We start from the raw sequence: 13986 nt of genomic DNA on the forward strand, positions 1-13986 counted from the left end.
GCACTGACGATGACACTTCACCAGCCAGGCTTCTTTTTTTATCTTCGTGACGGGGACCTTTAACGCGTCAAATTCATATTTGGGGAAGGAATCTAAATAGAAGCAGAAAGATAAGGTGCCAAGACTTACTTTGCTTCAACACATAGGCATGCTATACACAAACAACGATATATGTGTATGAACATATACTTAAACCAAGTCTTATTAAACATGCAATGGGGTTGAGGGAATGAAGATGATAAATGTGTTATTGTAGGCTTGTCGTATGTGCTTGATAGTGAAATGGAAGGTGATCGAGTAGTACAGAAAAGATAAATGCTTCCATGACCAAGGTATACAATACCGTACCGTACCGATATTTCGAGGTTGGCTCGGTACGGTATGGTACTGACATACCAAGCGGTACACTAGTGGTAACCGAACGATTTTCTCTTACTGTAGCACTGTAGCATTGCTACAGTGTAATAATGTAGCACTGTAGCACGGTCCATCCGGTAGCGGGCGGTCCGCGTACCGGTATACCATCGGACCAGTACATACCGCCCATATCGGATGGTATCATTCGAAATTGCATACCATGTCCATGACCATTACTTTTGATAGAGAGTAAATACCTCGAGTGAATCATTTACAAAAAAAAGGCATCTCACGAACTCTGGAGTCTCAATCTGACACAGATTTCTCCAGCTACTGTCACTCTGGTCACATTTCGAAGCCACGGCCAGGAATTAGTGACATGATTGGGTCAGGAACTAAAGCCTCTGTGGAGAGAAGACCAGCTGTTTGAGGGAAACCTCAGGCAAGCTTGAGCAGAAACCTCGGCCATGGTTTCCTCCCTGATGCCTGCATTGCAGATGTTCGCTAGGGACCTCATGTGTTTCATTCCATACTGAGATAAAGACCCACAGTATGTTTCGAAGGCCCGTACCTACAACAACAAAAAAGCAACGACAGCATTGAAATCAAATGATAAGTTATGATCTAGTCTAGAGAATATTCAACGAGATCCAAGTTCTTTTTTAACATCAACCAATCATTGAAACCACGCCAATCCTCGGATTTCATCATCACATACATATTCAGAGGAAGCATTGACCTAGAATGCAGTATCTCACAGTCCTCCAAGAAACTGAATTGCGCTAGTAACATATCGATCGACCAAAGATTTAGATATGGATTCTGTGATGATTCTTAGAAAAGACAAACATAAGATATGGTTATGAGGAGGCAATTAAGATTGAAACCATGAGAAAAAGCTAGTGGAATAATTGGGATGTGCAATTAGTCATAGCAATTTTCCTATCACAATTGCTGTCAGCCAGGAATAGAGCTGCAACCTTAAAACAATTTAGAAATAAACTGTATATGTATCATGCTAGAGTACAATTTTACATGAAGTGACGAGGTGCCTAATGTAGGTAAGATGAAGTTTTCAGCTGCTCAGTTGTGAGTTTTAGTGTCTCATACTAAGTGTGTTGTCTCAGCAACAAGACCACATTGCAAAGCAAAAGAGGACTTCATAGGATGATTCAGAGATATATCTAAGTTCAGTATGTCGAAAGGTTAAGATGATCGGTCTACTCACCATTGACTTGAGACAGGACCAGTCATCCACTAAAGGCTGGCCAGCTGGTCGGACACTCTCGAGCACTTCAGGCCCTTGCTCGGAACCAAAAAGAAGCTTTCCAATAAGTTGTATACTGGTATCTATATGCAGACGATGTTCCATTACTTCTAGTAGATGCTTTTGAGCGTTAAGTTTCTGATGGGAACCTTCAGGTGCTCTATGAAACTTCGAATAAGAAAGAAAAAAAGAAATTAGTTGCATAACAACAAAAGCAGCACAGGCAAAGTGATGTTTTAAAACCTAATGTTGCATAAAAGGTTCAAAGAACTTATAAATAAAATGAACCTTATGCCAGAAATGAATTAGATCTGCATCACGTTGGTTCACAGCCTCTGGTATTGGTGGCAAGGAATTATAATCAACATAAGTGGGATTATCATTGGCAGGATTAGAACCTACGTACGAAACAAGTTTTTTTGCATTTAGATCCAGATCCCCGTATTGCATGACATGAGAACCAAATAAATATGTCCTGTGAACTGCAGTCCTGGTTTTGACCTGCAAAGATTAATAAAAGTGCTTAAACGGACAGCTACAGAAACAGGTGACATACGATGAGGAAACTATGACATCAAGCGCGTACAAGTTGATACTGCTGCTTCAGTGTTTCAATCCGCCAATTGTGCATATAGCTGACCATGCAAAAAAAATAACCATGTAAGATAACTAAAACCAAAAAGGTCAATGGACATCCAAGATATGACACACTACATGACTGATTTATACACAAACAAGTAGGATTACTTCCTGCTTGAAGTATGCCCTACCAAAAACATAAAATCATTGTTTCCCATCCTGATCAATTCTGTATCAACTTCAGAAGCTATTTAGTTAAATCACAGTTTTCTCTAGTCCGAACTCCATTTTTTAGAGGTATTCAAGATCTATTTCTGTTTATATATTCTATCAGAATACTTTTTTTCAGTTTAATCAAATGAAACCATTAACTCATCTGCATCAAGAAGACCTAAAAGAGGATCATTATTTTCTAAAAGAAAATTCAAGCTATACAAGGATAAATGACATGCTGACGTGCCAAAATATAAAGCCAAGAATATCATGCAACAACACTGGATCTTTTTCTTTGTTTCTCTTTTTTCTGCTGTAATATCACTAGATCTCAAGAAAGAATAGAAGGTACAGTTTCATTTTCTCTCAAACAGAATGCTCACATAAAGATGCACAATCTTGTATGTAGAAATGTTATCCAAAAAGCAGATGCATATATTCGTTGACAACAAAAGATGCTCATTATATCAGATAACCAGGATGCTTCATTTGATGGAGAAGGTTTACACACCTGTCTTCCATCCAAGAAACACTATACAGATCCCCCAAACAGGTAGAGTATTCTGGAGGAGGGGAAGGGAACATTCCGGGGCAGTAAGTTCCATAACTACTCTCTGTAGTATTTGCTGCAGTGGTTGCATATACTTTTATATTGTCTGGGAGAAGGCCCTCAAAAATACTCCCAGATTCACAAGCTTCAAGATAAAATACCTACATAGTAAAACACGAACAAATGTAAACTACAATATAAAAAAGTTGTGACAGTGCATATGCAGGGTATATAATAGATGTTACCATGCTTTTAAAGGATCCAGAAGCATGCTTTTTCTTTAACACGGCAATCAAGTCATCCGCATAAAGGTAAGGATAAGTGGGCATCCCTAAGAAGTTTTAGAACAGAAATTAGAAAAGCTATCATTCTGATGCTACAAGTGTGGAGTCAGAAAATAGAACATTTGAGGAACTAAACCCGATCCCATGAGATTCTCAAATAAGCTGAGGTTTCACAAACTTTTACAACTTCACAGTAAAATTGCAGCTAGTCATAATTCAAAGTTCTACAACTTCAGAGAAAGAACTACATTCTCTTTCTTATGGAAATATACGAAACCAAACAAACAATTCAATAATTGGACTTACAATGGCACAATAATAAGAAACATATAGTCCAACTAACCAAGTACTCCAGGTCCACCGTGATCAGAGTAGAAAATGAAGATATGATCATTTGGACCACTATTAACAACCTTCCCACTTCCTCCAGACAAAACAGTTTTGTTTCCAAGGAGTACAGCAAGGAAGTTGTTCACGTTAACATCATCTCCGACATAGTCCTGTAAAGGATTATTCCAAACTTAGACAAGAGCCCATGATGATGGACAGGAACTGTAAATATAAATGTGAGAAAGAGAAAACCTTTGGCACTCCAGCATAAACATCTTCACCCCGTGGATCATTGATAATGACCCCAGGTCTAGGATTATCCTCATTATTAGCAATGTCATCATACATGAAAACAATGATATTCTCATCTTGCAATCCACCCTTTTTCAGGACTTGGTATGCATGACATACATCAGCCTGAAGAAAGAATTCAAAGAGAAGTGTTGATATTACGCAAAATCTAACCAGAACTGAATCAAGACTTGGATGGATGTTTTTAATTTTGCATAAAAATGATTTCCAATTTATGATTACAGAAGTACTCACTAAGAAACGTTCAAGCTGCAAAAGGATAGCCACTTTATATAATAAAAAGTTGTCTGGCTAAAAATAATCAATTGCCACTAATTGTCAATATTCCAGTCAACAGCAAACTCCAAAAGCCTGGTGTCTTATGAAGGCACAGTACATTCATTTTTTAATTAGAGAAACACACTCCTCATACAAATGATATAAATGACATAAACAATGATAAAAGAACTTCCAATCAGTATTCTTAGTTGCTATCAGTGTAACTTTAGGCATTTTGTGTAACTAAATGGTTGTGTAACTAAACAGCGAATGTTTATGTTACACCATAATTACGGAGGCAATTATGCAATATCATATAAAGGTAATCCAGATGAGGCTTTTGCCGTTATGTGATTCATAGTGTATCAGATACAGATGGTCATTATACCCTCACATGTGTAGACGGTGCTTCTGTGATCTAACCCATGACTAGGGGTGTTCAAACCTGTTCGAGCCAAACTATTAAGGGTCAAACCAAACTGAATCATTTTTTCAATTTGATTCAGTTAAAGAAAGGTAGTCTGAACTAGAACCAATTCAAAACCGGTTAATTTGGTTCCGTTAACCGGTTTGTAATTTCATACAACTAAAAAATATATATTTTTTAAATGAACCGGTTCAATTCAATTAAACCGAATCGAAATCTTGGTCCAATTGAGCATCACGACAATCTTTGTGAAATTGAGTCCACATCATATGTAAAATTGAGCCTTTGGGTCAGTTTGATTGATCAATTTAAATCGATTAAGGGCTTAGGATAGTAAACTCAACCAGATTGATATCCATTAAATTAAGACTGGTTCAGTTCGATCGAACCAGTTAACCGAACTGAAGAAAGTTACCATCGAACTGGAACCATTTATAGCCTCCAAAACTAAACCACTGGTGAATCAGTTCTGACTGAACTGGTTTTGAATTGGTTTGGTTCCGGTTCAGTTCGATTTGAATACCCTTACCCATGACACCCAAACTGTAGTAGACAACTTTAGTGTCCATTAAGGTTTGTTCCCTACTTCTGTGGAAAAAGATAGCAAGCTAAATTTAATAAATGACAATTGTAAGGTTGAAAACATCAAATTGAATTTTATACAATTTTGATATTGTCTATAGCCAAAACTTTGCATAATGAGCAGAAAAATATTTCAAATTTGTTTTCCAAAATTAGTACAATTTTGTAGATATGCTAGTATTGTGCTAAAGAGCAACTAAAATGATTTTCTTTTTCCACATAAAAAGAAAATTAATTGGTGATCTCTGGAATCCAATCAGTTATAACCCATCTCACAATCAAACCTCAAAGAAGTGGAAACAACTATACAAAATATCTATCTACATCGAGCTCTTTTAAACAAGGGTCAATTTTCCTTATCAAGCGATGATTCAGCTCTAGGCCAACCACGACAAAAAAATTCCAAGAGCTCACCAATAGTCTACTGAACAGATGCAAACTTTTTTTTTATGTTTCTGTATGAAGTAAATAATAAACCAATAGGAACAGCTTCGAGGGTTGAAAAATGGAATCAGAAGAACACAAAATGACAGAAATATCGAATAACATTTATGCACATATGCTACCGCTACAACCCAACAAAGGGGACCGCATACATTTAATTAGGCAAGAGAAAATAGCATGAGGAAATGCCAGTAATCATGTCTGATCAATATACTTTCCACAACCACGAGTCAAACCTAAACGTCTTTGCCTACCAATTCTTTGATCATGAAGAATTCATCGGAAAAATTGAGCTCGTGCCGCATTCCGCAAGCACGTTAATCAAAATATGGTCCTGTATATGCTATCTAATTGCGAAATATCAGAAATTTCTTCGAGAAATCCTTCAAAAGAACGCGCTGGTCCCTCGGGCACGCTATTGACAATAACGGTAACATGAAACAAACAACGTTGACGAACGCGACAAAATAATAGATTTCCAAACAGGAAGGCGGTTTGTTACTCCGAGAAGACGTTTTTGTTTCCTTCTTTCTCCATGGAAAAAATCATGAGACGGAAGTGGGAGATGGATAGCGGGAGACGATATACCTGATGGCGGTAGTTGTAGTATCCATTGGATCCGGCAATGAGGACCGCCCACCTCGTCCCCAAAGCGTCGCCCTCACCGATGATCGGTTTTGCCACGCGATCGGACGGCAACCTTATGGGATCGAGGCGGGATTCGACGAGCAGCAGCGGGACGAGGACGAGGACGAGGCGGCGAAGCGCGCCGGCGGCAAAGCGGGCCATCGTAACCGTTTCGGACGTATCAAGGCGGACGAGATCCGATATATCCGATGTGGATCGCTTACTCCGTAACGGAGGAGCGCCCCAAACAGAGGCAGGCCGCGATTAGTGCTCACCATTTATAGGCCGCGGCGCGGGTCACCCCGATATATTGGCCATGGGATCTGCTCGACGACGACGTGGATCTGTCGCCACCGTCCCTTTTACTGTTGGCTGAATATGACGGGGCCGTGGGACCGGGAACAAAGATTATCCCGAACCTGCGGGGCGGCGAACGTGACGTACCCGAAACACTCACCTGTCCTTTAAATGGATGCAGCGTGTGGGACCAACTTCTTTGGGCGGACGTGTTGTCATTCTTGGAACACACGTAGCACAAGGCCTTTTCCAAACGTGTCAAGGAGTTGATCGTTTAACACGAATCTCAACGGAAGTTGATTCGATATTGATTTAATACAAACGTCGCTTCGGATTTTTATTCTTATGTTGAAAGCTTATATCTGTTAACAGCTTCACTGCGTTACCGTGATGTTGAACCTACACGCTTCATGATAGGACAACAAACATGGGTCCCGTGCTGACTCTGCTGAACCGGTTCGCTGCTGAACGCGAAGGGGTAGGAAAAGTACCATGTCGTGGCTGTATCTCAAGCAAACATTTTGGGCCCCAGAAGAGGTTGGTACGTATGTCCACGCGCGTAAGCTATACGCGTCAGGAGTCCCTTTGGGATGGACACCAAAGACGCTTGGAGACTCCACCACGACTCGTGGTGTCCCCGTGACGAAGCACATTGATGACTTCCCAAGTTTCTCTTTAAATGAACTCCTCGATCCCTCGCCCAAACCTTTCTCTCTATTTCGACTCCTCCACATCCGTTTCTACGAGGTCTTCTTGAGTTAGGGTTCCGAGGGTTGGTTCGTCATGAATCCCGAATAGTAAGCTTCTCCGATCCTCGATTTCTTTTCTTTTCCTTTACCAAGTAGTCTCTTGTCTGCTATTAACTAGGGTTTTCTGTTCTTTGCGGCTTTTGATTCGGCAGATCGTCTCCTTTTCTTTTGGTTATTTTTTCTCGATTTCCTAATTTTCGGCATGCTTTAGCCGGCTTTTCTCTCTTCAGGGGCGAGCGAGTTCAGGATATTAATGTGACGAGGGTTTTTCCCCTTTTTCTTTTGCCGCACTAGTTGGCGACCAAAATTCTACTGTTAATGTCTGTTGTGATGTGTGTAGATCAGTATCGGCATGGAATATGAGATCATAATGACGAATATTGAACCTTTTATTATTAGAAACTGGATTCAAACATTTGGTGCGTCCATTGTGGCTATCAGCTTTACCTCCTTTGATGTGTGATTTCAGCCATCACATCCACTTTGTGAGAAAGCTGAATCCATGTGATGATTATGAGCACTCGTACATGCTTTCACTAGAAAATAAACGAAAGGATAAACTATTGTGTAAAGTATCTTCTAACTTCGTGAGTTATGTCTGAACTGATAAAATAACGATCAAAGTTTGATTTTTTTTTGTTTCATGAGATCAAAGGACAATTTTGCATAAAAAGATATTTATTTTTTGTTTTCTCTCATCTTTCTCGAAGTTTCAGTTTGTAGTACAGATTCTAGTAAAGATCTGTCGTGGATAAAATAATCAGATATAGATTTTTAACACTCTATCGTGGAAAAATTAGACTAGGAAGTTTTGTAAATCATGATTTTCTTTTTTCTTTTTGTGCTATCATTGTTTGAGTGTGTCTTTGTCATTTTAATGTAGTTGAAACTGCTAAATGGTGATAATTTGTCAACTATGTTAAAAATGATAGAATTTTGTTCTTTTGTAGGTATGTTTTGCAGATCCATAATACATGTTTTTTTTTTTTATCATTTTTTTATATCTTTGTTGAGCTTTTTGATTTCTGATGTGGTTAAAACTGAAACAGATGATGAAAAATTTTCAAAACCGTTGAAGATGACAGTATTTTGCTTCTTTTACCAGCTGTAATTAAGCATTGAAACTATATAATATCCTTGGTTTTTTTAGCAGAATATTTTGTTGCTGCATGAGAATGATTCTTATCTGTTATTTTCTAATTCATAAGAGACTCTTTTTTTTATGTTTGATGATTTTGTGAATTGCTGATAAGATGAAGTTTTAGTCTAAGATTGGTAAAACAATTGTAATAGATAATTAGAAATGATACCATGGTGCAAGTGGATAATGAATAAGGACTCAGAGGAACCTGCCCTTTCAGAGCTAAGGCATATATAGGAATAGGACCAAGTTCTTATATGGCAAGTATAAATTGAAATATGAGATTCCAACTGATTTATATAGATCCTGGGATGTTTTGAGATTCCATCATACCAAATTGAGCCATTCTCACATGGCATCAAGTGTTATACCTTTAGATGGACTACCTCATAGATATCTGCAGGTTCATCAATGTCTTTTGTTTGGAAATGTTTCTTATGAAGTGAAAAAAAAACTCATTAACAGACTGATGAATTTTTGAGGGAAAAAAAACAGATTGATGAAGTCACATTTAATAAAATGAAAATTACAATTTTGATAGAACATATAATATTGATTGCTAAAAAACACTATTTTGATGCATAAATAGAACAATCCCTTGCATGACTTAGCATTAAGAAACAAAAATAGAACAATCCCTTGTATGACTTAGTGTTAAGAAGTTATCTTATTGTTATTATTGAAGTATGCCATATATGGATTACTATTTTTGACTTTTGGTGTGATATATCAAATCAGAACTTGTGACAATGTTATTCCTAGTAAATATTAACATTTAATCTCAAGTATTTCTTACTGAAGAAAGAAACATGGCATTTTGGAGACTACTTTTGTGCTAGTCAGGTCTAAGTTTAGCAGTTCTCTCCCTCATCTTGATTAATGAGTGCAGTAAATAGACTCCAAGCTGCCAAACTAGACTTAAGTAGAAATCTAATGGCTCATGATACTCCAGTTTCTCAAATGGGAGACAAAAATAGGAACAAAGATATGCTGATTTTCTCTACTTGTTGGGACCTGTGAATTTATTTTGCTCAGACTTGCTGTTATGTGGTATGTCAGCAAATATTTTCTTATAAAAAATAGTTGTTATTGAAGCTATATATCAACCATATGCATTGATTTTAGCACTCATATTTTAGTGGGTTGTAACTTTGTAATTGCTTAACAGTTTTTGTAGCATTAGGTACAGATTCACCTATGTCCATTTTTCTAGCATGGAGAAAAGTTGAGATTGATGCAATTTTATTTATTAGGGAATAGAAACTCTGAATATCAACATCTATGACCAATGTATATATTGCAGTGACTATCTTTTCAAGCTTCTGCTTATTGGGGATTCGGGGGTTGGAAAATCATGCCTTCTACTTAGATTTGCGGTGAAGATCTCCTCTTTTGTCTTCTTTTCTAGTTCTTTGGAACTTGCTATCATCTTATGATAATACTCTGTTGTGCTACTTTTGGCTTTTTCTATGACACTATCTTTTACTGTAGGAACATTGTTACCATGGAGGCATACTGTTTTGATCATATAGGAACATTATGTGTAACTGTCCAATTTTAGGTCATGTATTTGTTGTGTTTGCTCATTCTTTATTCATGTATGGTGGCAGTTTCTAGTTCAACTATTTCTTGTTGAAAATAAGCACACACATTGTTTACATATATGATCTCTGATTGTTGATTTTCTATGATGCACACACATAATATCCCTTTCCATTATATTTAAATTCATAACAGTTGAGATTAATTTTTTATTTTATGATATCAAAATAAATTAATAATTATGCACTTAATCATATTAATTTATTTTGATATCACATAATGAAAAGTTAATCTCAACCGTTGGGGATTTAAATGTAATTGCAAGAGACATCATGCCGTATGGTAAACAAAAGTTTGTTTATCTAGAAATTATGATTTTATTATCTTGTCTTTATCGATATGAGAATTCATGAGTGTTAAATTAATACCAAGGATCATTATAAACCTGACAGAACATATAATGATTACATGAAAGAACCTCCTAAAATATAAGTGTTCTGAATAAGGTTTAGGGTGGAACAATATGTGTATTATGGAAAACCAACAATCAGAGATCATATAAGCAAATAGTGTATGTGCTTGTTTTCAGGAAGAAAATAGTTGAAGCAGGAATTGCTGCGGTAGACGAATAAAGAATGAGCAAACACAACATATGTATAAATTGGAAGACCTTGTAGATGACTCCGGTCCAAGGAAACCCTTAGGCATATTATTTACTGTGCCCGTTGTTGAGTCGTCAGTTGAGATCATCATTCTTCCGTTTCAGGTATCTTAGTTTTAGGAAGTTGGAAGTCTCTTTTCTTTCTTAGGATATTTCTATTTGATGTAATCAGGCAAGGTTTGTGAGTTACTGACTTCTCCCAACCCCCCCCAAGAGTTTCCCCCCTCAGGTTCTAAATTCATGAGATGTATTTTCATGACAATTCTATGTTTTCTATGTAACAATGCCTTAGATTTTGACATATCTAAAGTTTTTGGGCAATTTCACATTTGATGAACAGTTGTTCATTTTATATTGTGCAGTAACAAATGTGAATTACATGTTTTATTGCATGAAATGTGCTACATTGTCTTATTTTTCTGCATTTTTATTGAACCATATGGAGATCTATGATATGTAAGTTTCTCTTCTTGCTTGCTTCAGGATGATTCCTATATAGAAAGTTACATCAGTACAATTGGTGTAGACTTTGTGAGTATGCTTACACTTTTATACCCTTCTCCCTCTTGCTCCCTTTTCTCCTCTCCCCACCCAAAACTTGTTTCATGACAGTTTCTTTTATCTCATTAGAAAATTCGCACGGTAGAGCAGGATGGGAAAACCATAAAACTTCAAATTGTAAGTAAGAATGAATTTAGCATCTGTCGTGAAGCATTTAGGTTCTTTTCATGCTATTACGTTTTCTCTTCATTGCAGTGGGACACTGCTGGTCAGGAACGTTTCCGGACAATCACAAGTAGCTATTACCGTGGTGCACATGGGATTATTGTGAGATCCATCGTGATTCTATTGCTGTGATTTCAGTTTCCATGGTTTACTATACTGTTTTGTTTGACAATATATGCCTGACAGGTGGTCTATGACGTAACTGACCAAGAAAGTTTCAACAATGTCAAGCAGTGGCTGAATGAGATTGACAGGTATGCCAGTGAAAATGTGAACAAGCTTTTGGTGGGAAACAAGTGTGATCTGACCGATAATAGGGCAGTATCTTATGAAGCTGGCAAGGTAATTATTGCTGTTAAGGAGTAACAAAGGCAGAATCCCTCATCTTCTGCAGTTTGCAATTTGAGCCAAATGACCTAACAATCTCTGGCCTTGGTTCCTGAAGGCATTTGCGGATGAGATCGGCATACCATTCCTGGAGACAAGTGCCAAGGATGCTACGAATGTAGAGAAGGCATTTATGACCATGGCTGCTGATATAAAGAACAGGTGAGCTTTTATTTGTCGACATTTGCATGGAAGAACACTCCAACTTCAAAGAGTTATCACTGTTTGATTCGTTTTTAGTCAAGCTTTTAGATCATACTGATAGTGTCATTGGTTTTTTGTGTACAGAATGGCAAGTCAGCCAGCTATGAATGCCAGCAAACCTACGACGGTCCATATGCGGGGTCAACCAGTCGCCACGAAGAGTAGCTGCTGCTCCTGAATCAATTCAACACAATCATACGCCTTTGCTCCAGACGAGAGGTCATTATGCTGATAAAAAAAGTTGGGGGCTGTTTATGGCGTGTATTTGTGAATTACAAGCGAATATATGATCAGAAACTCTGCTTGGTTTGTATTGGATTTAAAAGAAACAAGTTTGTGTTTATCTGCCACCCGGATGATCTTGAGGTATTCAAGTATTAATGACACAAATAGTTGCTATCTTGATCCTCGAACGTAATTCATCCTATGTATATACATATTTGCTAGTTTAAACTGACTTGATCTTGCACGGGCGACCGCTGCCGGCCATCTCCTTTTAAAGTTTGATGTTTTATTATTGACTAACGTCTTGTGCCAAGTCAATGTTGCAACCTTGAATGCTACGACTTGTACTCTGGCGCGTGCCATGTTATCACCGCAGATGGAGTGTTAACATGCTCATTGACACCAATTCTCTTCATCGTTATGGGTAAGGCACGTGTGTTATTCGTTCTTAAAAGGATTATCTCGTAAAATTTATAAAAGAGTTAATTAATTAGTTTAAAAACAAACAACCGATACGTCATGACATCTTATTACGAAAGGTTATGCAAGAGAAAAAAAAGAGGAAGGAAAAAATAAACTTTAGAACGTAAATGAACAACGATTATTAACCAAGTGTCGAGGGCGATGACAAGTTCTCATAGACTTAACATACAAGCTTGTAAAATCAAATCAACATCCAATACTACACCAAACCCCTATCCAGTCAAGTGTTACCTAGGAGATTCCAAGGTGATGAGATGACTGATGTTTTGTACCACACCACAGCTAGTAGAAAACAAGTTTTGGGACGACTTTGCTCGTCATAGTGAGTGATCCCTCTACAACCATGTGATTCGTTCCTAGTCGTAATTTTCAAGCAAAAACATACAAACCTAAGGCAAAACACACTGCCAAGCATATGTGAAGCAAACAAAAGCGATGAATAGTTCAGTGACAAAGATATTGTGAGTGCACAATAATTGTTCGTGACATTCTCTCTCACTTAAATTGTTGACGCTCTTCATGCTCCCAAGTGTCTTCTGTTCAAGGAAGATTTTGCCACTTTACCAAGTATTCAGTCTGTTATGCTCGGTTGGATAGTTTTGTCTTATGATCCACTAAAATGATTTTATCTCATTTCTGATAGAAAACTCTGGTGGGGGGTAGCAAAGTTAAATACTTCAAGAAGCATCCTACGGGTTTGAGTGATAGGCTTGTAAGTTGCTTATGTGGAAGACTTGATGAATTTTGAGTCACGCTTGCAGTTGTAACTTATAGGAGACATTGTCTACCCTGTTGATAATTGAGAATGATCCTTCATACTTATGCACCAATCTCTTGTGCATATTATGCTTAAAGAACTAGAGTGATGCTAGTTGGCTTCACCAATACCAAGTCACCAACTTTAAACTCTTATGGTCGTCTTTCCAAATTTGCTCAATTCTTCGTCCTTTTGGCAACCTTTTCCAAGTAAGCTCACACAAAATTTATATTTTGATGTCATTCTTTTATAAAATGATATTCTAATGAGCTACTTTCGATATAATCAATCGCCAAGGTGTGAAGAGTCGATAGCTGTTGTCCCATAATGATATTGAAAGGACTCTTATTGCATACAAAGCTCCACTATAGGAGAATTGAAATATATTCAATAGCTTCAACTAATCTCATTAGTTGCCATTTACAGTACCGAAGATATTGCTTATGGAGTGAATTTGTTCTTTTAGTTTGGCTATCCGTTTGAGTGTAAAGGTTTGTGGAGAAGTTTAACTTAGATCCTAATAATTTGAACAGCTCGATCCAGAATCGTCCAAAGAACCATACGTCTCGATTACTAATGATATT

General features: G+C 37.5%; 2 protein-coding genes across 2 annotated transcripts; one reads left to right on the forward strand and one right to left on the reverse strand.

The window, feature by feature from the left end:
- Positions 1-568: 568 nt before the first annotated feature.
- Positions 569-6489, reverse strand: LOC135643689 (vacuolar-processing enzyme-like). Its single transcript, XM_065160972.1, has 9 exons — positions 6192-6489; positions 3833-3997; positions 3594-3750; positions 3212-3297; positions 2928-3127; positions 2211-2259; positions 1913-2125; positions 1586-1792; positions 569-928 (listed from the first exon to the last, which is right to left on the reverse strand). Exons 1-9 carry the CDS (start codon positions 6390-6392, stop codon positions 746-748), a joined length of 1461 nt encoding a protein of 486 aa, XP_065017044.1. The 5' UTR covers positions 6393-6489; the 3' UTR covers positions 569-745.
- A 682-nt stretch (positions 6490-7171) lies between these two features.
- LOC135643690 (ras-related protein RIC1-like) lies at positions 7172-12406 on the forward strand. The gene is made up of 8 exons (XM_065160973.1): positions 7172-7324; positions 9721-9793; positions 11104-11151; positions 11251-11298; positions 11377-11448; positions 11533-11688; positions 11792-11895; positions 12022-12406. Exons 1-8 carry the CDS (start codon positions 7311-7313, stop codon positions 12113-12115), a joined length of 609 nt encoding a protein of 202 aa, XP_065017045.1. The 5' UTR covers positions 7172-7310; the 3' UTR covers positions 12116-12406.
- The last annotated feature ends 1580 nt before the right edge of the window (positions 12407-13986 follow it).

Source organism: Musa acuminata, chromosome BXJ3-7 (assembly GCF_036884655.1).
Source record: "Musa acuminata AAA Group cultivar baxijiao chromosome BXJ3-7, Cavendish_Baxijiao_AAA, whole genome shotgun sequence".
Classification (NCBI taxonomy): domain Eukaryota; kingdom Viridiplantae; phylum Streptophyta; class Magnoliopsida; order Zingiberales; family Musaceae; genus Musa; species Musa acuminata.

What these genes read in the sequence shown, in the direction of transcription:
- LOC135643689 (XM_065160972.1), bottom strand. Translation starts at nt 6,392, where the DNA reads ATGGCCCGCTTTGCCGCCGGCGCGCTTCGCCGCCTCGTCCTCGTCCTC. An exon ending in CTGGATCCTTTAAAAGCATG is followed by an intron (nt 3,128 to 3,211) that starts GTAACATCTATT and finishes TTTACTATGTAG; the next exon opens with GTATTTTATCTTGAAGCTTG. An exon ending in GTTTCTTGGATGGAAGACAG is followed by an intron (nt 2,260 to 2,927) that starts GTGTGTAAACCT and finishes TTGCATGGTCAG; the next exon opens with CTATATGCACAATTGGCGGA.
- LOC135643690 (XM_065160973.1), top strand. An exon ending in GTACAATTGGTGTAGACTTT is followed by an intron (nt 11,152 to 11,250) that starts GTGAGTATGCTT and finishes TTATCTCATTAG; the next exon opens with AAAATTCGCACGGTAGAGCA. An exon ending in GTGGTGCACATGGGATTATT is followed by an intron (nt 11,449 to 11,532) that starts GTGAGATCCATC and finishes TATGCCTGACAG; the next exon opens with GTGGTCTATGACGTAACTGA.